Below are 27,742 nucleotides of genomic sequence, written 5' to 3' on the forward strand. Positions count from 1 at the left end.
ACTTGCTCGGGAAAGTCTCTTACTCTGACACTAGTGGATTTGTCAATCCCACCCATCAGAAAGCTCACACTTACCTGAGGTGTACTTCAGCCCTAGCAGAGCCATGTGGGTTCAGTGGGGGCTCATTGGTCTCCTCTGGTTTGTGGAACCTAAATTTGTAATTATGGCAATGCTTTGCACCATAAAGCTGCTCAATCAGAAATACAACAGCGTCATGGATAATCCCCAGCATCCTCAAACCATTCACACCTAGAACGAGAACAAGAGAAAAGGGTAGGAAACCAGGCCTCAATGAAGACGGCATCCTGGGGGAAAAAAACAGCCTATTAGAAGCTCCTACCAGACCTCTGCTTTCTAATGAGAACCTAAAATAAAAATTCTTTTGTTTTAGTCTCCGCATCAATCCATATCCCAGTTCACCAACTAGCAGATGAACTAAAACATAACGCAGCCAGACTGGGTCAAATGATTGATCTACGTAGCCCATTATCCTGGCTCCCAACAGTGGCCAATGCCAGGTGCCTGCCCCCAGGGAATGGAAAGAACAGGTAGTCATCAGGTGATCCATCCCCCGTTGCTCCTGGCAAACAGAGGCTAGGGAAGGACACCATCCCTGCCCACCTTGATTAACAGCCATTGATGGACCTATCCCCCATGAACTTATCTAGCTCTTTTGGAACCCTGTGTAAGTCTTGGCCTTCACAGCATCCTCTGGCCAGGAGTGCCACAGGTTGCTGTATAAAAGAAATACTTCTTTTTGTTTGTTTCAGACCAGCTGCCTGCTAATTTCATTTGGTGACCCCTAGTTCTGAGTCCTTATCTCCACACCAATCATTTTACAGATGTCTATCACACACCCCTTAGTCATCTCTTTTCTAAACTGAAAAATCCTGGTTTTATTAATCTCTCCTCATATGGCAGCCATTCCATACGCCGAACCATTTGTATTGCCCCTTTTTGAAAACCATCTAGGAAAGTGACCTGTACACAGTAATCATAGAATCATAGAACACTAGGACCGGAAGGGGCCTCGAGAGGCCATCGAGTCCAGTCCCCTGCCCCGACGGCAGGACCGACCACTATCTACACCATCCCTGATAGACATCTATCTAATCTGTTCTTAAATATCTCCAGCAAGGGAGATTCCACAACCTCCCTTGGCAACTTATTCCAGTACTTGACCACCCTGACAGTTAGGAACTTTTTCCTAATGTCCAACCTAAACTTCCCTTGCTGCAGTTTAAGTCCATTGCCTCTTGTTCTCTCCTCAGAGGCCAAGAAGAACAAGTTTTCTCCCTCCTCCTTATGACTCCCTTTAAGATATCTGAAAACCGCTATCATGTCCCCCCCTCAATCTTCTTTTTTCCAAGCTAAACAAGCCCAATTCTTTCAGCCTTTCTTCATAAGTCATGTTCTCCAGACCTTTTATCATTCTAGTTGCTCTTCTCTGGACCTTCTCGAATTTCTCCACATCTTTCTTGAATTGGGGTGCCCAGAACTGAACACAATATTCCAGCTGATTAAAGTTGGTCAGAATGCTAATCCCCATTGAGGGCTTATACATTATGCCTAACTATTAATAAAACACATTGCAGCTTATAGGGTACTTACAGGCATTCTACTTATACGCTAGGCAGTTACATTAGGGCTTCATTAGACTTTAAGGTCAGAAAGAACTATCATGACCACCTAATCTGACCTCCTGCACACTATAAGCCACAGAACTTCACACGCCCACTCCTATAATAAACCCCTAAGTTCTGTTTGAGTTAGTGAGGCCCCCAAACCCTGGTTTAAAGACTTCTAGTTACAGAGAATCTAACCTTTACACTAGTTTAAACCTGCACGTGCTCCATCCTGCAGCGGAAGGTGAAAAAACCCCAGGGTCTCTGCCAATCTGACCAAGGGGAAAATTCCTTCCTGTCCCCAAATATGGTGATCAGTTACACCCAGAGCATGTGGGCAAAACCCAGGAGCCACACATCTGGGAAAAAATTCTCTGGAATAACTCAGAGCCTGTCCCATTTGAGCTGCATCCACACTACAGCGCTCTTTCGAAAGAGCATGCCCACATACAAAAAGCAGACCCTTCGATCTGCTCTTTCGAAAGAGAGCATCCACACAGCTCCAGCCCCCTCCCCAAGACTCCCACCCCGTACGTGCTCAGTCCTGCCCAGCAGCCCTTAGCAAAGCAGAATCTGCATGGGGACCAGATGGCCAGCCGAATGGTACCCCAGCAGCTACTCCTGCTCTTAGAGCTCTCCATCCTGGACGCTGTAGTTGCCATGCTAGCCACAGTGGTTGCAACTGCCCTCCACCTCCTCTGGGGGAGTGAGCCGCCCCACAGAGACATCCCCGGGATCCTGCCAGCACCCCCTGGGTACTCTGGCACCTCTGGAACCACCCCTGCAGCTCCGGCTGGTCGGAGCAGCTGGTGATGGGGGAGTGGGACGATGCCAGACAGCTACAGAACTTCTCGCCCGCACACTCAGACAGCAGGACACCCCTGTGGATCCCACTTCTCCCCTTTGAGGAGGAGGTCGCTGTAGCCATATGGAAGTGGGCCACCCCAGACAGCTACCACTCTGTGGGGCACCAGTTCAGGGAAGGCAAGGCCACCATTGAGTGTGTGTGTCTCAGCTCATGGCTGTGCGGCTAGCATGCTCTCAGCTCCCTGCCACGGGGTCTAGGTCCTTGCAGCTTTAAGGGTGGCCAGACACAGAGATCTTAGAGCCCCACTGCTGCTTGTCAGGCAGTCTCCGCACTCCAGCTGGCCAGCGCCACGAAGAATTCCTCTTTTGAAAGAGCAGGCCATGGAGCGTCTACACACGTTTTCTTTCGAAAGACAACGCTCTTTCTATCAAGGGATCAGGCTGGCGCTTTCGAAATCAGTGCCGCGTTCTTTCCATTTCCTGTCGGGAGAGCGCCTTTTGTGTGCAGACGCTCTGCATGTTCTTTCAAAAGAGGGCTGGGTTTGGGAACGTGCTTGCACCTGTAGACCCAGCTCCAGTGTCCCATCATCAGCCATCAGAAGTATTTGCTTTCACCATATTACAGGTATCCTGACCTGATGCAAGATTTCTGATCATACATGTTGTTAAACAACTTCATGTCAGAACTTGGACACATTTAAACTGCTGGTATCTGTGCAAGGAATACACAGAATAAAAAGATACAACAGGCTGAGGTTCCTAGCCAATACACGCTAAGTAGCATAATTTTCTTCTTTGAAAAAGTAACAACATTACCTAAGCTTTGTAATAAAAACTTAACATTTTACAGCAAACACAGCTTGCTCAGTGGATCAGCCACAAACCCTGACACAAAATAATTCTCACAGAAATCTTACTATTGCTGCAATATTGGAGCTTTTCATTTACTTTAACCTTGAGAAGTTTTGCCCTGCTTAAATCAAAATACATGCTGCCAAAAATGTTAAGGGAGTTGTCCATAAGCAATAGATCTCTTAGTTCTGAAACTACTACCCGTTTGACAATTTCTCCAGGACAGTTGTTTGTTTGCTCTAAAAACACACTAGCTAGCAAAGAAGAAACAAGCTCAGTGACTGGTATTACCTGCAAATGATAGCTGCTTCAGGCGAGCATTGGAACGAGCTTCTTGGACTTTATCAGTCAGTGATTTCCAGGCATCTATGATTAGAGAATGGAAGACAAAACAGTAAAATAAGATGTGACATCAGGAATAACTGGACCGGCTCCTCCGTATGTCTCGTCTCCTCGTTCAGCCAGGTTTGCAATTACACAGCCTGTAGTCCACACGTGTACATGTATGCACACGTGCATTGTGTCCTGCACTTCCAGGTGACTTTTCTCACATGCCTCAAAGGCTCATGGGGACCCTTTCGCTGCATCAGGTCTTTCCAGAGGCAAGGGTCTCCACTTATCAAGCCACTCTCCTCAAAGGCACGTCCCTAGGATGGGGCAAGACCCCTCATTTAGGCGGGTGTTCCTGCTCCCGCTGGGGCAAACACAAATGCATTGTTATGTAACTATTGTTTCAAAAGTCATTGCTAAAGCAGCTTATTAGCCTGTGCTTATTTTGAAGAGGGTGAAAACTGTTGAACTGCAAGAGAAGTGATGAGTTTATGGCCACATGACACATTCACACTGTCACAAGATGGGGAGGGGTGAGGGTAAGCCCAGGCCTGCTTACCACTCTGGGCTTCAGCCCAGCAACCCTCAATAGCAGCAGCTGAGAGGGGGCTATTCCTCTGCCTCAATCACAGCAGCCTTTCTGTGGACCACTTCTCTGTAGCACCCTTCTCCCTAGTACCTTGCTAAGTCTCCCCTTTCTGGGTGTTGAATTAGCTTGCTACTGCAGGCCAGCTCTTAGTGAGCCTCAAGTGCTTTTATTATGCAGGGAACAGAAACGCACTCATTCAGCTTCTGGAGTATCTGCCTTCTAAAAGCCTCCTGCAGCCCATCACTTCTGGTTTGCCACAGCATGCATACAGATACCTATCAGTATCTGACACATCATGTGACAGTATGAATGCATCACATGGCCATAAACTCATCACTTCTCTTGCAGTTAAACAGTTTTCACCCTCTTCAAAATAAACACAGGCAAATAAGCTGCTTTAGTAGTGACTTTTGAAACAGTATTTAGATAACAATGCATTTGGTTTAAAAGGTAGTGGGTGAGACAAAGCAAAGTTTATTCTGAAGAAGCTTACACAGATCCCAAGTTCTTAAAAAGCATCTTTTGATTTTAACCTCCAGGAACAAAACTCAGAGAAAGTTGCAACAAGTAATAATTGTCCTCACCTTCAATACTTTCTGCACAGATCTGAAAACCATCATCACTTGAGATCTCAAAAACTAGTCCTTTCTTTGGCTTTTTCTCACCAAGGCTCTCTTTCCTCTTTTGCTCTTGCTGCAGCCATAACATAAGAGGAGAGCTGAAAGTACCTTCCTCCTCCTCAGGAACTTTGGATCCTGGAATACAGACAGACGCACATGAAGGTACAGTTGGGCGGAATTAAGTTCTTGTCACACCTCCTGCCAGCAGACAGACATCTAATGATGAAAAGAATTTGTCCATGATTTGAATAATGGATGACTATTTCTAAGAAGCAGACACCAAACTTAATTATCATTGCTAGTAAGAGCTGCTTCTTTTACCAATGTGCTTGAGTTACTCCCTGCTTTTGCAATCCATCTCATGCAAACCAACCCGTGCCTGCTTTAGAACAATTCTACTAACAATGCTAAGTGATTTATTAAAGCTTTACAATCATGGATTAGCTACTGAACCACCTGCCTTCACCACTAGCAATCGTTATTATCAAATGGTGAAACAAAGATAGGCCTCTCCATGAAACATACTACAAGAATACCAATTTCTGGTGACAGTGAGCAGAAAGAAAACTGCAGTTAATGGGACAACTGCTTTACGGCCTCAATTTTAATTCTGTTCTCTCATATGGGCCCTGGAATTATGAATTGACTCAACTCAACTCCCAGACACTGTCTGTTTTCTAAAGTCTAAAACTGGTCAGGAGCTTTCATCACTTTCTTATCAAGTACTGAAGTCCTGAGCATGAATTTTACCTCCATTTAGAAAATAAAATCTTAGACTGCAATATGAGAACATAAAAATCAAAGTTGCAAATTTCTACAAACACACATGCAATTCACATTACTGTGACTGGAACACAACTGACTCCAAAACTATCAGAAAACAAGGCACTGGCTACTTAAGAATTCTTTAAAGATATTAAACCTGAAAATGAATCGATATAGTTCAACTCTAGAGGTTGCCAAGAAACTGCATTTTTGAAAGAAGCAACAGACCTGCATTTTCTTGCTCATTTGCTGTGTTCTGCACCGACGGTGGTTCTGTAAGAGCTGCCATTTGCCTTGCAGAAAGGGGAAAAAAAATTTAAACATAATGCTTGGCAACAAGCCACCCCACAGACAGCAAATCTTGATTTATTTCCATGGATGAGCCATCTAACCAGCTGGGTTGCTTGTTTGTGTTTCACAGAGAAAATGTCACTCTGAATGTTTAAAAATTTATTTCACAAAAAAAGGTTCTCATTTCTAATTCAGCACAGTTTAAATTATGTTCTTATTCCAAATAAGTCTACAAAGAGTTTCTTTAGTAGCTATTTAGAAGAATCTTTTCAGAAAGAGAGAAACTAACTATGCAAGAGAACAATGAACCAAATTACAGTACATACCTGTGACCAAAAGCATGTCTGCACAACTTACACATTACTGTAAAAATCTTTGTATAAAATATGTCTTGAGAGTTATATTTGAAAACTAATAACTCTCTCGTCAAACATATAGTGAAATGTATGTAGCAACATTATGGCTGTGGCTACACTGCCTCTCCCTTTCAGAAGGGGCATGCAGATGCAGCCAACTGGAAATGCAAATAAGGCATAGATTTAAATACTTGCATCTCATTTGCTTACTTTCATGCCACTTGATTCCGTGAGAACTCATTTAGAAAGCCAAAGCACCTGTGTAGGTGGGGTTCCTTAGAAAGGAAGTCCCACTCTCAAAAGCACTCTTCTCCCTGAGAAAAATTAAGAAGAAGGGTGCTTTCGAAAGCGGGGTTTCCTTTTGAATGAACCCCATCTATATGGCTGTTTCAGCTTTCGAAATCAGCTCCTTTGGAATCAAGATTCTGTGCAAGTAAGGCATGAGACATTTAAATCCATGTCTCATTTGCATTTGTATGCCCCATCCTGTATGTAAAGATAAATCCCCTTGTATGATATTAACAGATATTCAAAAGTACATAGCCCTGACTAGACAAAAGTTGCTAAACTGGGCTAACCTACACAAATAGTCTGTTTACAATTTACATGTAAATTGAAGTAAACCAGGTCCTTGTGACAGCAAGGGGAAAAAAAGCAGTAGACATGGCAAATCTTCATTTCAGACAACACAGGTGAGGAAAAAAAAGAACATGGAAACTGAAGTATATTATATTTAATGGAGAGGAAACCAGGTCACTTTCTTTATTGTTTGAATAAACTTTGCAAGGACCCACTTAAAAGAGAAACTGGAATATAAAAGTGAAGGATCAAAACAACCCCAAACACCTCTCTTCTCCCTTCGAAGAGAGAGGAGCCAGCCATTTGACTTGAGGGAGGAAATCCTGAACTGGCAACTGGGTCAGCCATGTTGCTGGGAACATGGTGGCAAGGATTTTACCTTGTACCATGTCTTGCATTCTGAATTTGACTTAATAAAAGGGGTTATATCTTTATTTTTTTGTAACCATTTCTGACTAATACCTAACTTCTTTTGTTCAGAAACTTATTTTATATTTGTAATCTAAACCAGCTGAATGTTGTCCTTAAACTGAACTGTTTGGTAACTCTAATTAAAGTAGCAGCTGGTTGAATACTGACCCTTTAACAGGGAAAACAGAGTTTTAATATACAGTCTCCAGCAAAAGATTGGACCATGAAGAACCTGTTCTGAGAAAACTTGGAACTGGAAATATTGGGGGGGTCATATCTGCATTTTATAAAGGAGACTGTTCTCACTATGGAACAATGGCCAAGCCTGTAGGAGCAAAGGGGCTGTAGTGTACTCTATCCACACTAGCACTCTACTACCTTATGTGGAGTACTAAGACTTCTTGGGTCACATTCCATAGCACCCCTGTACAACTCTGAATGTCTTCAGGGTACTGAGCGAGAACATATCTGTGCCTTTTGGAGATACTGGACAAAATGTCATTAAAGTAAATCAGTTCTGGTTTGGTGCACTCAAAATTTCTGACCATTACCTTTATTCCAGTTGGCTCCAATTCAGAAAAACAATCTATATCAAGTGTTGGCACTAGTGTTACTCTCATTTTGACAAAAGGAGGAAGAAGCGGGGCATATGGCCTGGTGGGGCAGCAGCTTGTCACCATGCAGAAGAGATGGCATGCTTTCTCAAGGAGAGCTAAAACCTTTGTGCAAAGCTGGAAGAGAGGAGACAGTTGATTGGCCGGATCAAACCCTCAAGCACTGAGTGATGAGACTACACCACCAAGCAGGCATAAGACAACTGAGAGTGGGCCATGCTCCTGAAGCTGTGTAAGAAGCTCTTCTTTCCAAACAACTGGCAGTACACTGAAAGAATGTCTTCTTAGAGGCCATTCTAAAAAACTGAGCTGTTACTGTGGAGAATGAAGACTCAGCATGCCTAGATGTAGTGGTACATGACAGAAACAGAAAACAGACAGCAAGAGAAGGCCCTAGGGTAGCTACCCCCAGGGATTATGGGCAAATATTGAGGACTAGTGGCTCTCAACTGCTGTGTAATGACACTAGCCTGTGGCCACGTTATAGACAGGTGAAATTAGTGGCTCTTGAGAGAAGGAAACTTGAGGTCACTCACATTTCCCCAAGTCATGACAGCTCACTTGTTTTACTGCCTGCCCTCCCACCACCCAATCATGAAATGAGTGACAGAAGAGAAGGACGACAGAGGTGTTTCTGTTGGTGGGTGGGCATAAGGAGGGTCAATTAACAGGAACACTTGGAGCTATTCCTCATGTGAGCCCACCAGTGATGATAACCCCTATGTTGATTTAACCTGGAGGAACAGCAGCAGTTACTCAGGCCCCGAGTTTTTAAACAGAAATGTGGTTTACAACTTGACTGTGTCTAAGTGGATCTATTTTTGAAGATCAATATTGTTCTTGAATATTGCAGTTTGTGCATCTTCCTTCAGGACATTCAGAACTATCAAACCTTTCCACTAAAAGAATTGGGGCAGATTTTAAAAAGAGGTAGTGTGATGTCATCTGATTAAAATATAACCACTCACACCACTGTTTCAACCGCTATTAAATATTTGCACACATCCTGTACTAAACGTGGCATTACGATCTGCTGGTTATGAATATGTCATTGGTATGCATGTACCATTTTTGTATTTGAAGTTACGAGTGTTGGCTTTATACCTATATTTCAAATGCCTGGTTCCAGGAAACACTAAGAGAGGCTTGGTCAAGGTACTGAGAAGCCACTATTCAATTTGAACGGCCAATCAAGAGGTACTTGACTGACAATGGGCCTTGGAAGACACCAATTCACCTCTGATGAGCATTCCTGGAAATGTTCAGATTGGCCTGTAGTCATGCATGGGACAGGTGATTTACCCGTGCGATGGCTCAAGTGACTGGACACCATCTTTTGGGTGGTAATTTTACCACAGTAAGAACAAGGGGGTCCTGCCACATGGCAGAAGGGATAAAATGCCCTGGACACTCCCCCATCTTACCTCTTTCCTGCTCCAGACTCTCTACTTCTCAGGCCTCTGGACTATGGACTTATACCAACGGGAGCAGCCTAACAAAGGGACTGAGGCTGTTCTAATGATTTGCAGCAGTTTATTCCATGGCCGACACAAATCTGAATCAAGAACTTCGCAATTGTTGTATGTATTTAATTCTTTTAAAAATTTTAACTCTCACCTCTCTTTCTTCTATGAATAAACTTTTAGATTTTAGATGCTTACAGATTGCCAATAGCATGATTTTTGGGTAAGATCTGAATTATTTTTTGACCCAGATGCATGGCTGGACTTTGGGATCAGAAGAACCATTCATTTGATGAAACTGGTTTTCATAACCCCTCATCCATATAATGAGTGCTGCTGGTGGTGACAAAGGAAAACAGGACGACTTGAGGGAATTGTTTGTTAGCTGGGGTGGCAAAACAGTAGTTCTCTTTTGGTACGGTGACCACATCTCCCTGTCCCAAACACAAGACAGGTGGGAGGGGCAGCAGCCCCCAACGCCCCCCAGGAGCCTGGGGAAGCGGCAACTTCCAGCAATCCCCGAGAGCCCTGGGAAAGTAGCAGGGACGCGACATCCACCCATGATCCCCCTGCTTCCCTGAGGCTCAGGGAAGTGACTCCTGCCAGCAACATGTTAACAGCCATGTTAAAAAGGCAGTGAGAGAGAAAAGGCCAGCTTTTAAAAAGTGGAAGTCAAATCCTAGTGAGGAAAATAGAAAGGAACACAAACACTCCCAAATTAAGTGTCATAATGTAGTAAGAAAAGCCAAAAAAGATTTTGAGGAACAGCTAGCCAAAAATTCAAAAAATGATAGTAAAATGTTTTTTAAATACATTAGAAGCAGGAAGCCCGCTAAAAAAGCAGTGGGGCCCTTGGACGATAAAGATATAAAAGGAGCGATCAAGGAAGACAGTGACATTGTGGAGCAATTAAATGATTTCTTTGCTTCAGTCTTCACGGCTGAGGATGTTACAGAGGTTCCTAAATCTGAGCCAGCCTTTTTAGGTGACAAATCTGAGGAACTCTCCTAGATTGAAGTGACATTAGAGGAGGTTTTGGAGTTAATTGATAAGCTGAATAGTAACAAGTCTCCAGGACCAGATGGTATTCACCCAAGGGTTCTGAAAGAACTCAAATGTGAAATTGCGGAGTTATTAACAGTGGTTTGTAACCTATCCTTTAAATCCGCTTCGGTACCCAATGACTGGAAGATGGCCAATATAATGCCAATATTTAAAAGAGGCTCTAGAGGAGATCCTGGCAATTATAGACCGATAAGTCTAACATCAGTACCAGGCAAATTAGTAGAAACAATAGTAAAGAATAAAATTGCAAGGCACGTAGAAGAGCACGAATTGTTGGGCAAAAGTCAGCATGGTTTCTGCAGAGGGAAGTCGTGTCTAACTAATCTATTAAAATTCTTTGAAGGGGTTAATAAACATGAGGACAAGGGGCACCCAGTGGACATAATATACCTAGATTTCCAGAAAGCCTTTGACACGGTCCCACACCAAAGGCTTTTATGTAAATTAGGCGGTCATGGGATAGGAGGAAAGATCCTTTCATGGATTGGGAATTGGTTAAAAGACAGAAAACAAAGGGTTGGAATAAATGGTAAATTTTCACAATGGAGGGGGGTAACTAGTGGTGTTCCCCAGGGCTCAGTCCTGGGACCGATCCTGTTCAACTTGTTCATCAATGATCTAGAAAATGAGGTAAGCAGTGAGGTGGCAAAGTTTGCAGATGACACCAAGTTCTTCAGGACAGTCAAAACCAAAAGGGATTGTGAAGAACTACAAAAAGATCTCAGCAAACTGAGTGATTGGGCAGCAAAATGGCAAATGAAATCTAATGTGGGTAAGTATAAGGTAATGCACATTGGAAAAAATAACCCAAATTACACGTACAACATGATGGGGTCAAATTTAGCTACCACAGATCAGGAAAGGGATCTTGGAGTTCTAGTGGATAGTTCTCTGAAGACATCCACGCAGTGTGCAGCGGCAGTTAGTAAAGCAAATAGGATGTTAGGAATTATTAAAAAAGGGATAGATAATAAGACAAAAGATATCATACTTCCCCTATATAAAACTATGGTACTCCCACATCTTGAGTACTGCGTGCAGATGTGGTCTCCTCACCTCAAAAAAGATATATTGGCATTAGAAAAGGTTCAGAAAAGGGCGACCAAGATGATTAGGGGCTTGGAACGGGTCCCATATGGGGAGAGGCTAGAGAGACTGGGACTTCTCAGTCTGGAAGAGAGGCGACTGAGGGGCGATATGATAGAGGTATATAAAATCATGAATGGTGTGGAGAAAGTGAATATAGAAAAATTATTTACCTTTTCCCTTAATACAAGAACTAGGGGACACCAAATGAAATTGATGGGTAGTAGGTTCAAAACTAATAAAAGGAAATTTTTCTTCACACAGCGCACAGTCAACCTGTGGAACTCCTTGCCGGAGGAGGCTGTGAAGGCCAGGACTCTATTAGGGTTTAAAAAAGAGCTCGATAAATTTTTGCAGGTTAGGTCCATAAATGGCTATTAGCCAGGGGTAAAGGATGGTGCCCTGGCCTTCAGTACAAGGGCAGGAGATGGATGGCAGGAGATAAATCACTTGATCATTGTCTTCTGTTCTCCTTCTCTGGGGCACCCGGCATTGGCCACTGTCGGCAGACGGGATACTGGGCTGGATGGACCTTTGGTCTGACCCAGTATGGCCATTCTTATGTTCTTAACTGCATCTGCACAGCTGCTGGCAGAAAAGGTCAGGAGGGGGACGGCCTGAATGTGTGATAATTACGGGACTTTTTAAAAATAAGTTGGGACGGATGGTCACCCTATCTTTTGGGCTGGTTTGGTGTGTCTCGCAAGTGGAGGGCCACCAGTCTTGGAAACAAACAACTCTGCCTCTAAGCAGTTTGTCCTGAATTAGATACTCTCCGAGCATGGCTATTTACAGGTAGTCAATCGTCTGGGAAAATACTGATTATCTTGATTATCTTTTTCTGATTTGTCCTCCTTGCTTACTGTTCTTGGTTCTCTGTGTCTTAAACATTGAGTCTGTTCCGGTCTGGCTATGGTCTGAAGAAGTGGGTCTGCCCCACAAAAGCTCACCTAATAAACCATTTTGCTAGTCTTTAAAGTGCTACTTGACTGCTTTTTGTTTTGACAGTGTACAGACTAGCACGGCTCCCTCTCTGCTACTCTGGGAAAACAGTCCACCTGACAAAATCCACTGCAAACTGGCCCCTGGATGGCACCCTTAGCTCCATGTCTAGAATGAAGCAAAGCAACAAACTGAAGAAAACTGGCCACATGGGGAAACCTTGCTCTACTGTCTCCATTCTGAAGATATAGGATTTTGATTTAGAAGCTGTTAATATGGTAGATTTTACCAGCCCTAAAAAAAAAAATTAGAAACAATTTAAAAGCCACAAGCATTTGCTCCTTAATCAAGTATTCAAAAATCAGCTAGCTTGAACTGAAAATGAAAATATTCTTATATATCAACATTTATTTCACTGACATTTCTCACTATAGCGTATTATCTGAATAAGTTATTACAATGAATCTTGTTGAAGATTAAACGAAGATTAATACTGTGGCTAACAAGTGATAATTATCCAGACTGAAAACTACTGAGGTGGTTTAATTTACAGCAAACACAAGGCAGGAAGGAAGGACAGTGATTTTGCTTATTAAGTACTGAATACAAACCAGCAGAACCTGATGGGAAAGGTTTATTTTAATACTTACCCTGAAGGCTGCCCAGATGGCTTTTGTGGTAGTTGATCTATACTTGTATCTTGAATGTCTGCCTTCTCAGTAGGAGTCCTGGAACATAAGATTTGGGATAACCGAGAAGACTGGACAAATAAGAATATATTGAAACCTAGACTTGGTCAGAAATAATTATCTAAATAGGACCCGATGCAAATGATTCAGCATATCAGCAAACCACAAAATGAGGAACAAATGCTACTACAGGTTGAACTTCTCTAGTCCAGGACTCTTGGGACCTGACAGGTATCAAATGAGAGAATTTGCTGAACCACAAGAGGTCAATATTGTCTAAAAGCATTAGCAACAGTTCCACTGCTTACTGGGTTCTTAGAAGCCATTTAGGGGTAAATTTAAGCTGAATAACAGCACACAACACCAAGAGCTGGGACTGGTGGCTGGAAACAAATGTTATGGGATGGCGAGAAACTTGGCCACACCCATGATAAGAGGACATGTGGCTACTAAAATCATTCTGGACTATGGATGTTGCTGGACAAGAGAGGTTCAACCTGTACTGTGAAGTCAGCGGACAGAAAGCAAACCAGATTGCTAGGGCTTTAGGTCAGACTCAAGACTTGCACTTCAAAGGGATGGCGTACTGGCAGGAGCTTTACAAGGACGATTTTGCACAACCACAAAGATGTAGCCATGACATCACTCCATAAAGGATGGCATGCTGGCAAAAAAACCCTAAACATTTACAAACAGAAGACCAATTATGTCTAAAAGATAACGAATCAAATTTGTTTTTAAATAGACTTACAGCACTGAGGTTAAAAAAAAAAAATCGAGGAACTGTAGAACTGAGTCATCTGACAGAGGAAAAGGTAGTTTTGGACAGCTCCCTTGACTTCCAGGAACTGCAGTGGTTTACCCTAGGTCAATTCCTGATCATAGACTGGAGGCAATATAGCACAAAGACGACACCAGGGAACCTTCTGAGCAAAAATGTTAAACGTCACAGTCAGCACCTAAGCTCACAGCTCTTATTTTTCCTTCTCACTACAGATCTGTACCTCATGTAAAACTGTGAAGACAAATGCGTCTTCCATTCAAAGACTGGAAAGAAACTGCCATGTGAGCTCAGTTTGTTTAGCTTAACAAAACCATCACAGATTATACAATTGTAAGACTGGAAGGGACCAAAGAGTGAGAACTGACTTGCTTATGTCATATAAGGACCTTCACAGAGAGCATACACCAACCACTACAGGGCTCTTAAAACAGCTCAAATTTTACAAGAATTCCCTATAACGTGCTTACCTGACATGTCTGCTTTAACCCTTTAATGAATTAAACAACTAAAAAATCTCTTTCTCCAAGGTACTATGACCAGTAACACACAATTAAATCAGCACCACTAACATGCTATTGACCGATTTAACAGAGCATTCTACTCTTGTGACATTTTAAAATTGTACCAATGTGGCATTCAAGAAACAGAGGGCAGACGAAACTCAAAACTACTTACAGACTCTGTACAGAGACCAATTCACCGACCACTAAGATATAACCACTTCTCAAGGTGAAACATGATGCTTGTTTCCCAGCACATACCAAAACCACACAACAATTAGGGTGTGAAGAATCCTATAACCAGCTGAAATATCAGAGGAATTTGAAAAGGTACCAGGGGATCTTCAAAGAGGCTTAGTTTTAAGTTCTACATAAAAAGCTGGCACCTCTAGCAGTATGGTACTTCCAGGGGAACATACCAGAGCAGTCCCTTAAGTAATGACTTGCAAGAATGCCACCTCCTCAGACCATGACCTTCTCCTATAACCACCACGGTTTTCCTGCAGAATTCCAAGCCAAGTTCTAATCAGGCAAAATGCTGACAGATTTTAAGATAAAATGTATAAATTGATAGATCCAAAGCATCTATCAGCATAACAGCTGACTGCCAATTAAATTATAGCACAGCTAGAGGTCCCATGTTAGCAAACAACTTTGCATCCTGAAAAAAAAATGGCTACCAATAATCTGTCAAGGAAATGAAGGCAAAAATTGTGTGCCGATTTCATCAGAAATGTGCTGTTCCTGTCCAGATGTTCACTGATGTCAGTGACTACTACTCTTCAATTTACTACTAAAGGGTGCATTATAAGAAGGTAAAAAGGAAACGTGATGTGGGGATCAACAAGAGCCAATTTCTGACCACTGTAACACCACCTCAAGAATACACAAGAGCAAGCATGTTTCTCTTACCCTGTAGCTGAGACCTGGGATACAGGATTGGCCCCTCTGTCTGGAATGTGTACTTCAGGGGAACTGGTCCACATATGAGAAGTTTTGTGCTTCTTTCCGTTCCCTTTGTCTAAAGATGGTTGAATTCGTTTAATTTTTGGCTTCATTTTTGTGGGACCAAGCACTGAGCTACTTGCAGACTGTTGGCCAGATGACGGGGAGCCTCCAGGCGAAGCTGAACTGGCATGCATTACAGATGAAGAAACCTTGCTTTGCTCAAGTCCTGTGTTAGGAACATCCACAAGCTGCGGAAAGCTTGATAACTGAGGTGCTGAAGCAGGTGCAAGGTCCAGCTGGGAAGAAGCATTTTTGATAGCTAAAAGTTGTGTCATATGCTGCAGCTGATAAGGACCTTCCGGGTCAGAGGATGATTGAGCAACTGTCATACCCATAGTCTGTGCTGAAGGCAACACACATACGCTTGATGCAGCTGTCATTGCTGCTGTGGCTGGTGGCTGTGACGACCCCAGTTGTGAAAACATTCCAGAACCTGGTGGCAAAGTCATATGTTGCTCCTGAAGACCAAGACTTTGCTGGCTGGCTTTGATCAAGAGGTTGCTTATCGAGCCAAGTTCACCCAACAATCCAGGGCTAGTTAACGTTACAGAACCCTGTCCCAAAACGTGGCCAGGGACTGACGCACCAGTGCTAGGTGCTGCTGTGGCTTGCATGGATACTACATTCAGCACTGGGGAACTTGATGCTAGTCCTGACGCTGGCCCTGCCGAGAGGTGGCCAGCGTCTGGTCCAATAATGCTGGGTGAAGTGCCGACTGCAGCAGGAGGGGCTGCTCCCACGCCTTGGGGAGGCAAAGATGCTTGCTCAAAATACATGACTCCAGACTTAGACCTTTTTATAATATTGGGAACAGTTCTATGAGAAGTTGAATTTCCAAGGGTCCCCAAATCTAATGGGCTGTTGGAAAGTTGGGAGGGAGCAAAATTAATCAAAGTCATGTTGGAAACCATATCAGAAGGGGCTATGGCGGAAGGGGTTCCAGAGGGGGCTAGCTTTTTATTCTTTCGTGAGTGCAGTCGGGATATTGGCCTCTTCCTCCCAAGGCCAGAGTTTGGTGTGGTAACTGTAGTACCAAGGTCTGTCCTCTGGCTTGCTTCGGATACTAAAAGCTGAGGATCAGGAGGTGGCTGTACACCAATAAGGAGACCTGATGCAGGACTGCCGATATTTGGTGGGAAACTACTCTGAGTGGCAGTGGGAAAGGTATGCAAATGTTGGTGATGGGACATAGGCAACAGTCCTTTGCTAGCAGTGGGGAATAAAGATGGAGAGGATGGCAAGCTTGGATTTATTTCCGTAGTCAGTGTGAGTGCACTCCCCATGGGCCCTAGCACTGAAGGACTGGTTTCCATCACGCTCTGTGCAGAACTACCAGAAGGAGTCAGCTGTATTTTTTGCGTAACACCATTAGGAAGAGTCTGGAGTACATACAGAGGCTGCATATTCTGATTGACTACCAGAAGTTTTTCAGTGGCTGGTTTTAAGTGGGGTGGGGTTGTCTGTACTGCAGCATTAGAAATCTGAGATGGACCAGGACTGTCAGCGGAGTTTGGAACGTATTTTTGGTTTTGGAGAGGAACAGTAGGAGATACTGGCACTTGGAGTCCAGGAGTCCCGGTGTTCCGAGTTAAATCCTGATTGCTGCCATGTCCTTGCTCTACTGGGGCACAGGGTGGGCTGGCTATGTGCTCTGCATCTATGTGACTCTGGATGAAATGATCAGGAGTCATATGTCCCTCAGGGCTCGTGTCAACCCCTGGGCTTAAAAGAGTCGCATCCCCTTCTGCAGAGGTAGATTTTTCTGTGACTGTAACTCTCTTTTCTCCAGATTCCGTGGAGGGTAAAGCCAGTATAGACCTCTCCCCAGAAGATGTGAGAGCAGACTCTGAAATTACAGCCAGCCTATTGCGGTTTTGGCTGGGCACAGTAGGGCTGCGCGTAGTCAGAACAGAGAGATCTGAGGGAAGTTCTAAAGGCAGTTCAAACTGCTCCTCCGCTGAGATAGAGGAAGAAACACTACTATCCACTGGTTCAGAAGTTGGCAACTGTTGAGAAAAAACTTCAAACAAACCCATGTCCTTGCCACGATTACTATCAAGACCTAACCCCTCCCCCAGTGTTAGAAGTTCAGATGAAGATGACTCTGGGCTTTCCCCTAAAGCCTGCATTGATGGTGTATTCTTTAGTACGAAGTCCATAATGTCCGAAGGGAGAATGTTTCCACAGTCGTCACTGTTGTTATTGTCAGAGTCTGACTTTAGCAGTTCTGTGTTAAAAGTATCTAGTAAGTTCTTATCTGAGGGAGTGCCAGTGTGTGCTCTACGGCCTGTGTCCAAGGAACTCAGCTGAGCTTCCAAGGAATCCTGACCCTGTGCTTTGACCCTGCTTACAGCATGACAATTATCAATCTTTGGCTCAGTTTTATGGCCAGTAGAGCTCTTGGTGACCTGTACTTTCTCTCCAACTTCTTCAGCTCGATCAAGCTTTAAGTTTTCTGTACCATTTTCTTTGCCACTTCTTTTGGTCACCTGATTTACTTTTCTTGTTGTTGCTGTGACACTTGTGTCACTTTCTGTTCCATCATCCACACCATCTAGCTGAGAGATTTTTGGAAGATTGCACTGCTCCTCCTCCTTGAATAAATTATGGGATCCAAGCCTCTCTTCTGCGCTTGAGGAAACCACAGTCCTAGTGAAATTGTAATAGTATAAGTCATCTTCATCTGAAGTGCTTAAGTCATCTGCACCATCTACTTGTCCTTCTGCAGACCTCTTTCCTCGCTTCTTCCCAGTTGAGTTACTGTAGAAGGGAAGGTCTTCCTCTCCGTAAGATCTAACGCCATACAAAGGAGTTAATCCAAAGAACATGTTAGATCTGGCTCGAGCACTTCGCCGGGGATACCTCCGCTTGTACGAACCATCCTCCTGAGTTTTAGTTCCATCCTGAAGCATCAAGTTTCTATCTTGAACAGGCAGACTTGGATAAGAATTACTTTGAGATTCCTGGGTAGGAGTATCACTTGGATTTCCCTGGACAACAGAACCATCTCTTTGGCTTTCAGAAGTTGAGGACAGCTCTGTTAAAGCAGCTGGTTCTCCACCTTTACTCTGTGATTCGGTATCACTTTCCTTCTGTGCATTTTTAGATTGGTTTTCACCTTCCATTTTGAGAGGGGTCAGGGTTACTTTAACTGTGCGTTTCCTAGGAGCCTGCACATCCTTGGAGGCTGTTTCAACTTGCGCCACTGGAACTTTAGATGCTCCTTGTGTAGGTGGAGAATTATCCCCAGTTTTCTCAGCAGAAACATTACTACATAACTTCTGACTCATCTGCTCAGGTGCCAAAACCTGATTGATGAATTCTGGTTTTAAGCTTCCCTCGTCACTGGCTGTCACTTGACTAGAGTCCGTAAAAGATTTTATGGAATGTTTCTCTTTGAAAGCATCTTTTGATAACTTTTTTCCTTTCTGTCGTCTGTCCAGGCAAGTAGAAACCACATGCTCATTTGCTGCAGAAGACCTGTTAGTTATTCCTGCAGACTTTAAATTCTTTGCATCTGTATCTTCAACAGAAGGGATTTTTTCTGGCTGTATCAGGTCCATATGTAGGTCTCTATCTTTCCTTGAGCCTTTTTGCTGTAAAGATTGAAAGGCAATTGCATCTTTGGAAGAAAGCTGTGCAGATGATGATTCTGGAAAACTTCCCTTTTTACTAATATTTAATTCCATGCCTGATGTGCTAAGGACTTGGGAGGACATTTTAGCATTCCCAGGTGAAGCAAAGTTATGAGCTGAAGAATCTGAGTCCTTTGAACTCAACGCTTTTGTTTTCTCTCCCTTTGAAGATGTGCTTTTGGACATCAGCTGTGAACTGACAGGAAGTTTTATTTCTGAAGACTGAGATCCACTTAAATGACAAGTTTTACTTCCACTCATAGCTACTGTTCTTGGAGAGCTTGAAGAATTAGGGCTATTTTGAGCTAAAGCACTCGGAGCACTTAAATTCATTGACCCTTTGGAACTCTCTCTATTTTTTGAGCTTGATTCATGTTCTGAGGAGGATCCACTACTAGATACTCCAGGCACAGTGTGCCTGGAGTAAGTGTTCCCATTTCTTGTAGGAAAAGTCATTCGGAGCTTTGACTGCTGTTGTGACAAAGAGGAGGTACTGTGTCTTCTAGAGCCAATGCTTCTAAGTCCAGAGGATAATAAAGGATCTCCCACTGTCACTATCTCATGAGTCATTGGTGTAGGACTTCCTGAAGAAGAAAAGCAGGAAAAAGAAATACTGAAACCAAGATAACCAAACACATACATACTATCTAATTACACAAAAGATAAACTTGCCTAAGTAATTCAACAAACATATTTCAGAAAGTGTTAAAATAAAAATGAAAAAATAAGGCTGAAGATACCTATTACTTAAAAATCAGATTCTTTGTAAACATCCAATATTGTCAGCTCTGCATCTTGCAAAGCGAACACTGATAATTTCTAAATCATACCCTACAATTTCTGATCTCTGAAATTCCAAACCAAAGTCTCATTTACAAAGACGTCATTTTAAAAAATGAATGCAAAGTGACTCAGAAGAGTTATTTTAGATTGTCACTCTCTTCTGGCAACAGTACACAAGTTAATATGATGTCAGAGCACACTAGCTTCAGGATAACTGAAGAGGATTACTATCTAGCATTTGAACCGATGCTTAATGCTTCCAGCACACTTTGGAAGAATTTAGCAAATATACCTTCTTTTTGACTACACCAATATATCTTCCTCTCCTTCATCCAAAGAATTTCAATGCTTTTTATAACTTTTAGTTCTTAACTTTGTAAAGGACAACATCCTAACAATTTTAGAGAGGAGAACGACTGAGAAATGGTGTAGTGACTTGGTCAAGATGGCAAAACCACGAATAAAACTTTGGAGGAGTTCTGAACTCCAATCCCCTGTTCTAAATTCATTTGTCAAAAACATTCCCTCTTTTTAGAGTTTTAAATGTTCTACTTTATTGTAGACTTCTCTGAATGTTTTAATTTTTTAAATCTCTTTTTAAATGGCGCACTGCTTGAACAGATCTGTTGGGACTTAATCTAAAACTAAGTACCAATTTCAGTTTTGAGACCTTAACAAGCCAAAGACAGACAGAAGCGGGTGACCTTTGTTGCTGGCCTACAGCTAGTGGGCATAATGGGCTTCAACTAACCAACTAGGAGCCTAGCTGAGAGCTGTTACAGTTCTAGAGCCTCTTCCTAGGCAGATTAGTTTTTGAGCATGCAGTCCTGCGACAAATCACTCTCTCCTGTACAACCCCCAGAATCTCAGTTCTTCTCTCATGTCCTATTTTTCACTGTCATCTCCACAATAAGCGAACTACTCATCTAAAGTGAGCAGAACTCCTGCCACAGCACGTGACACAAAAAAAAACAACCAAAGAGAAGCAGCACAATACCTGCAGAGGGCAAAGGCCTAGACCCAGGAGACCGTTGCATTAGGGGATAGACTGGTGTCCTGACCCTAGGAGCCTTTGAGGTCAGAGGGTAACAACAGGTCTGAGAATGCAGGGGGTGATCTGGAGACGAAGGGTTTACCATTTCTGGCGTATTTCGATTCTCTTTGGATAGAGTTTCTGCTGCAGAATCAGAGTAATAATTAAGACAATAAAAACTACAACCCCAAAAAATCTGTTGAGGTCAAGATACATTTTTTAAACTTAAAACCATTGACAACCTTTACGATCCTCAGGCAGTAACTGTCTAATTTTTCTCCTAAATATTTTTTTTCCACTGGAAACGCACATTACGTAAAATTTATGACTCACCCACATGACAGTTTCATTAATAGCTCATCTTTCTACATCTCAACAAAGCCCAGAAACACCTTTGCCACTACATCAACACGAAAGTCTCCTGACTCCCCAGCCTCGGTTCCAACTATAGACTTGCGTACTGGTACGCACTGCTGCACTGAGAAGGGTGCAGGAAATAACTGGGTTTCTTTAGTCTGGAAAGCAAAAGACTGAGACGTAACAGCTTTCAAGTACCTAAAAGGGTGTTACAAGGAGGAGAGAAAAACTTATCTTCCATAACCTCTGATGGTAGGACATGACGCAATGGGCTTCATTTGCAGCAAGGGAGGCTTAGGTTGGACACTAGGAAAAACTTCCTGGCAGGGTGGCTAAGCACTGGAATAAATTGCCTGGGGAGACGGTGGAATCTCATTGGAGATTTTTATCAGCAGATTAGAAACACACCTATGAGGAACAGTCTAGATGGTGCTTGGTCCTGCTGTGAGGGCAGGGGACTGGACTTGATTACCTCTTGAGGTCCCTTCCAGTTCTAGTGTTCTATGAGCCTATGTTCTGGTGTGTGCCAGCTGCGACACATTCTAAAAGGTGTCCATTAGTGGAATAGCCTTTTCTGAAACAGTACTATGTTAACATGCAATAGGAACCTCTTAGAAGGCCCTGACATGCTCTGCTCGGGGTAATAAGAGAGCAACGTTTTGGATCATTCTGCAATTTGCACCAGACTAATGCACATTTACCACAGTGTGTAGAGAAATCCTTACTTTTCCCTTCTGTTAAAACACTTGCCCTATAGTCAAAGTTCCCACGAATTTCAGTTCTATGGCAAAGCTCAAGTACAGAAAGCTGGGGTCAGCAAACTTAAGGTATTTTTAACAACTATATTTAAATTAAAAATTGAGGATTTGAATAATTAGATTTTGATCCTAATGGCCTAGGAACTGTCTGCTTGAGAAAAAGTCTCTTCTTGTTCAATACTGCCACAGTTTTGACCAAGAGAAATACTTCAACTGGAATCCCAAGGTTACAAAAATCTTTTTGGTGTGGTTCACTGTTTGGTAGCTATGTTCATCTGATCTTCAAGGTGCAATGCAAGGCCTTCCGAATACTCAGGTTTTGGGGATGAAGTCTTTGAAGAGAACAATTGTATTGGTGATTGCTGGCGCATAAGCAGTTTCAGGTATTTTTTATTTTTTATCAGAGGTGCCCAAAATAATAAGAGAGATGATGCTTTGTGTATGATTTTAATATGCTGCAGGTTTTTGTACCGACAATGCATAACTGCATTGCAGAAGTTGACTGAAAGTGAAGCTGGAGGTTTTGACAGTTTGGAAGGAGTAACCAATGCTGTCAGCATCTGCGGAGGAGTAGAAAGAGTCTGAAACTATGGAACAAGCATAACAGCTTTTGCTATAACTAACAGAAGTGAAATATTTACCAATATTGACATTCCAAGCATAATTGAAACACCTCTGTGGCAAATGGGTCAGTTCACAGCTCTTGGAGCTATTGTTTCAGGCTATCTGAAGACTAGAAGGCAGTGCTGAATCAGCTTATGCCTGGTTCAAGTTTCCAACATTACCTATGCAACCACAAGACCTAGAAACAATTTTTAAAGTAACATCTTAAGATAACGGAGCACAGCTCTGCAGCACAGCATGGATTTCGTTTCACGTTGTACGCCCAAGAACACACTGGACAAAGGATATTTTTTTTTTAACTGAACCCCCCTCGCCTGCTTACTAAAAAACATCACCTATGTGGCTAGAGAAAAAATATATGCAGATGATGTATCACTAGAAAAGTATCTTAAGAGACTTGCCTGTGGGGGGTGCTGGACTGTGAGCAATCGTCCTGTTCTCATCATGCTCTACAGTGCTGTTGATATCTGGCTCTATGACAGGCGGTCGACATTCCATAATCTTACAAGTATACACACAGCGTTTCCGAGCGTCAGTTGTGCTCCAGTATACTCTGGAGCACCTGGAAAATATTTAGAAAGTAAAATAAATATCGTCATGAATGTAGACCTCCAAGCTCCTGTCTTCAGTTTTCATCTTCTCAAACCTATGGGGGCTACACACTTCCTGTACTACATGGAGTCCTTCCAGCCAAACGACCAGGTTCTTCAGCAATTTTTGCTCAAGCAAGCTACAATCAGCTTCCATGGAAATTCCCTGGATAAAGACATATGGATCTAGCCCAGGGGCATCCAACCGTTTTTCACTGGGGGCCACATGGCAATTTTTTTTTTATATGTTTTAGGGGTCAAATACAAAATAGCCTCAGATCTGCCCAACCCCATCCCCAGACTTAACCCCTCGCAGACCCAAACTGCCACCCCCAGGCTTAACTCCCCACAGCCCTAAACCGCTGCCCCCCACACTTAGCCCCCCTGCAGCTCCAAGACCCACCAGGTTTAAGCTGCCCCCAGACTTAATCCCCTCCTCCCACAACCCCAAGCTGCCCCCCCAACGCCCCCTCACAGCCAGACACTCTACATCCCACCCCTGGTGGCTCACTGGGGCCATGTCACCAGAGTCCGGAGAGCCACCTGGCCGCCTTTAAAAATGGTGCCACTGCTGGCTCAGAGGGCTGGATTGTGGCTCAGCAGGCCACATGTTGGACACCCCGATCTAGTCCTTGCTTAATAAGAGTATAGTACAGCAAGATCTACCCAATGATGAAATAGTTTATACTTACTGATAACCAATGGGGAAAAGCTTGTCTTCACAGTCTGACAGGTCATTCAGAATTCCTAAGCAGTCGATAGTCATTGAACCTAAACAGAAAGAGGAACAAAAGGGTTCTAGAAGAAAGGGGAGATTGGATTCCAGCACCAAAAAACTGAACAAACATCAAGAGAGACAGGCCTTACCAATCATCATGTGGATGTTCTCTGGTTCCAAGCCACTAAGAAATTTCCTTCTCAAACTGATCCCTTCAAAGTCCACAAAAACTCTTCTAAGAACTTCAAACCCATTCTCTGGCACCACCTGGAGCAAGAAACCCCAGAGCAACACATTAACTTTAAAGGAAGCATTATGTATGTTTTGTAGAGCCTCACTCAACAGGCACTTGATTTGGTCTCGCAGATGAGGCTGTTTGGCAACATACAACACTTGCCACATCTGTGCAGAACGGTTAGCCACGTCACTAACTTCTCTTCTGCACTAGAGTGTCAGTCCCTCACTCTCATCACATTCATTTAAAGCTTATATGAAATAAAAATGCTTATCACTATAGTCCTCCCAAGTCCCAGCCCTTAGACAAAAAGGGGTGTGTGATCTCACCTCTCCTTTGATCATGTCACGATGTCGCTGGCAGTACACTTTCTTATCATCCAGAAAGACACAGTTCTTGGCTCGGGAGCACATGAAGTGATAGTTGCTAGTGCAGGAAGTAAGGCAGCAGCCTACTGTGGCACCTGACTTTTGGCAGAATTCACATCTCTACAAAGCCAAAGCATGGAAAGCTTACAAAACTGTATTTCTGAACAGACCATCATGTCACTACCATTTGTTTCTTTCATTAATACAAGCTCATTCAAAGTCTCCTTTTCAGTCTGTGAAAGTCAAAAACTAGACTATGAATTATTTGACATAGGTTCACACCCAAAAATCCATCCAGAGGAAACTGAGCACTTGTGTGCAAAGTGGGTTGTTTGCAGGGGAGAAAAGCAAGAATGTAAGTGCAATTTATCACTGTTTTTGAAGCTTTAACATGAAAACCACTGGTTAGGGCAAAATGATTCAATCACGAGATTTGGCCAGATTACTTCAGTTTAATTTGTGCGCTTGTCTTCGGACCTGTTTCCTTCCTTCTAGAAAGAAAGAAGCTGCTGAGTTGAAATAAAAAGGTTGCTCCATTTTCCAAGCCTGGTCAGAGTTCAGAAAAACCTTTGGGAGAGTTTATGAGATAGCGCTTTCTGTATGCGAGCTCTCTAAAAGGCAGCCAACCTATGCTAGATTTTATGAATATCCTCAATTGGCAAGCTACCCTTTTGGCTTAGTCAATAAATTCTCTTGAACTAACACACTTCAGCCCAGTTAGCCTGGAATTTTGATCTAGGAAGAATGTCCTTCTCTTACTCAAGCCTCACTAGAGTCAAAGCAAATGCAGGCAGAGATTAACCAGAAAAATCCAAATGAATACAGCAGTGGTTCTCAAGCTGAAGCCTGGGCACTGGGGCTCGGGCTTTGGACCCTCCCAACCAGTGGCACTTCCCTGAGCTCAGGCTTCAGTCTCCCTTCCGGGGACCATGCACTAATTTTTGTTGTCAGAAAGGAGTTGCAATGCAAAGACGTTTGAGAAAAAATGTTTGTTCGCCTTCTTCTAACTGCTGTTCTTTTATATGTCCACGTCCATTCCAATCAGGCATGGTGAGTCTGTCTGGGTGCCCCCTAGCATCATACACACAATATGAAGCCCTGCCAACCCCACTTCCTCCAAGTTCCTTTCCGCCAGCTACTGCGACAGAGGGATAGGAGAATGGGTATTGGAATGCACATGGATGTCACATTTCAAAGACGAACAGTTATGAGAAGGCAAGTAACCATTTTTCTTCTTCGAGTGCTTGTTCATGGTGATTTCAATCAGATGACTCGTAAGTCCCAGTTCTATAAGGTGGGGTCAGAGCCTACTACTGACTGGAGCACTGCTTGCCCAAAGGTCAGATCCCTCTCTTGCCAGCTGGGTAATCACATATTGTGTGGCAAACGTACGAATGGACGACCGTGTTGCAGGCCTGAGTGGGAACCAGAGCCATGAATGCTGTTGATGACTGTGCCCAGGTGGAATGTGCAGTGACAGGAAATGCAGGAACTCCCCTGGATGTAGCACTTCCACATACAGGACACCTTCCATGAGGAGATCTGTTGCAATGACACACACAGACCTTCTCATTCTGACCAGCCACTGCCATGAATAGCTGCGTGGAGTTTCTGAACAGTTTAGTTCTCTCGCTGTAAAAGGCCAGTGCCCTACAGACATCCAGAGAGTGGAGTGTCTGCTCCCTGATTCTAGAATGTGGTTTTAGGTAGAACACCTGCAGGAAAAATGTCCAGGTTGATATGAAACTGAGAGACCACCTCTGGAAGGAAAGCAGGGTCACGCCGGAGCTATAACTTTTGCTTACACAACATGGTATACAGAGGCTTTGAGTTCAGACACTTTCCTGGACAAGGAAACACCACCTTGTCAGAGAGGCAGAGCAGAAACATGTTGCCAAGGGCTCAATGAGTGGTCCTGTTAGTCAAGAGAGGACCAGGTTGAGGTCCCAGGCTGGGATGGGATGGGCTGTCTGACGGGGGATAGTTTATCAAAGCTGTTTAAGAACTGTCTGACCACAGAGCTAGCAAACAAGGAGCTAACCCGGTGTTCCAGTCTGTGCCCATGTGGAAGGACAAGATCATGGCTAAGTGCACCCATACTGATAAGGGAAGCCCCTGTTGATGGAGGAGGTAGTTCTGAATAAGTGGCGCTGAGGCTAATTTTGGGGATTAATGACATTGTGTTGACCAGACTGAAAATTTCTACTGTTTTCTACTGCCAAGAAGGACTTGTCTGACCTGGTTTGGACAGGAAAGTTCCATCAGGTTCAGCCATGGTGAAGCGAGGTGAAGCAACTTGAGGTTTGGATATTGGAGCTGCCCAGGATCTTGTGACAGAAGGTCCAGGAACAGCAGCAAGGTGAACTGGGCTTCCATGAATATATCTAGGAGGGATGTGTACAGGTACTGGTGTGGCCAAGCCAAAGCTATCTGGACCTGGGCTTGTTCCCTCTGAATCTTGAGCAGTACCCTCTGAACAAGTGGTATAGGTGGAAAGGTGTATAGGGGACAATGAGTCTGTTCTGGAGCCTGGAGTTGTGGTTCTATAAGGAGCAGACCTCCTGGCATTTCCTGTTGTGTTCAATGGCAAATAGTTCTATCTGGGGAAAGCCCTGCTGCTGAAAGATTGAATTTGTGACATCTGGGTGAAGGAGCCATGAAACTACCCACCGAGTTGGTCTACCAGCTATTTCTGCACCCTGGGGAGGTACAAGGATTGCAGGTGTATGGAAAGTTCTACACAGAAGTCCCACAGCATGATGGATTCTTGGCACAGAGCAGAGGCATGCACACACCCATGTGTTCCTATGGAATGCTACTACTGTATTGTCCATCATGACTGATGTGCATTGTCCCACTAAGCATGCCTGGAAAGTTTGACAGGATGGCGCATGGCTCTCAACTCTCTGACATTGACATGGAGAGTCCAATCTGATGGAGACCAAGACTTTGAGTTTGGTGGATACCTAAATGTGCTCCCTATCCGAGGTGCAATGCATCCATTGCTAGAGACAGGGAAGGCTGTGGGCTGGTGAAGGGAACCCCTAAGCAAACCTCCTCAGGGCTGAGCCACTACTGGAGGGAGTTGAGGACTGGGAAGGTAGGGCCATTATCTTGTCCAAGCTCTCCGAAAGCCAGCTGACACACTGATGCTACCCATGATCGGAGTGTTCAGTGCCTGAGCCAGCCATGCTGCCCTACGTAGGTACTGGCCACCATACCTTGCAGAAGCTTTAGGAAGTTTCAAGCTGAGATGATGGAAAAC

General features: G+C 43.6%; 1 protein-coding gene across 4 annotated transcripts in view; it reads right to left on the reverse strand.

Annotated features, from left to right (window-relative positions):
* The window catches only part of KMT2A (lysine methyltransferase 2A), a 124,553-nt gene that overhangs the window by 7,937 nt on the left and 88,874 nt on the right, over window positions 1-27,742 (reverse strand). For all 4 annotated transcript variants that reach the window (XR_012642552.1, XM_074977131.1, XM_074977130.1 and 1 more), the window contains exons 22-32: window positions 24,439-24,597; window positions 24,024-24,141; window positions 23,849-23,927; window positions 22,968-23,128; window positions 20,792-20,971; window positions 15,281-19,595; window positions 13,046-13,123; window positions 5,817-5,881; window positions 4,788-4,958; window positions 3,576-3,650; window positions 75-249 (exon numbers count right to left, since the gene is read on the reverse strand). Coding sequence is in view for 3 of the 4 variants with exons in the window: in XM_074977131.1 (XP_074833232.1) it covers window positions 75-249; window positions 3,576-3,650; window positions 4,788-4,958; window positions 5,817-5,881; window positions 13,046-13,123; window positions 15,281-19,595; window positions 20,792-20,971; window positions 22,968-23,128; window positions 23,849-23,927; window positions 24,024-24,141; window positions 24,439-24,597 (5,576 nt within the window). In the remaining variant the exon portion in view is untranslated. The remainder of the gene's footprint in view (window positions 1-74; window positions 250-3,575; window positions 3,651-4,787; window positions 4,959-5,816; window positions 5,882-13,045; window positions 13,124-15,280; window positions 19,596-20,791; window positions 20,972-22,967; window positions 23,129-23,848; window positions 23,928-24,023; window positions 24,142-24,438; window positions 24,598-27,742) is intronic.

This window comes from Carettochelys insculpta, chromosome 25 (assembly GCF_033958435.1).
Source record: "Carettochelys insculpta isolate YL-2023 chromosome 25, ASM3395843v1, whole genome shotgun sequence".
Classification (NCBI taxonomy): Eukaryota; Metazoa; Chordata; order Testudines; family Carettochelyidae; genus Carettochelys; species Carettochelys insculpta.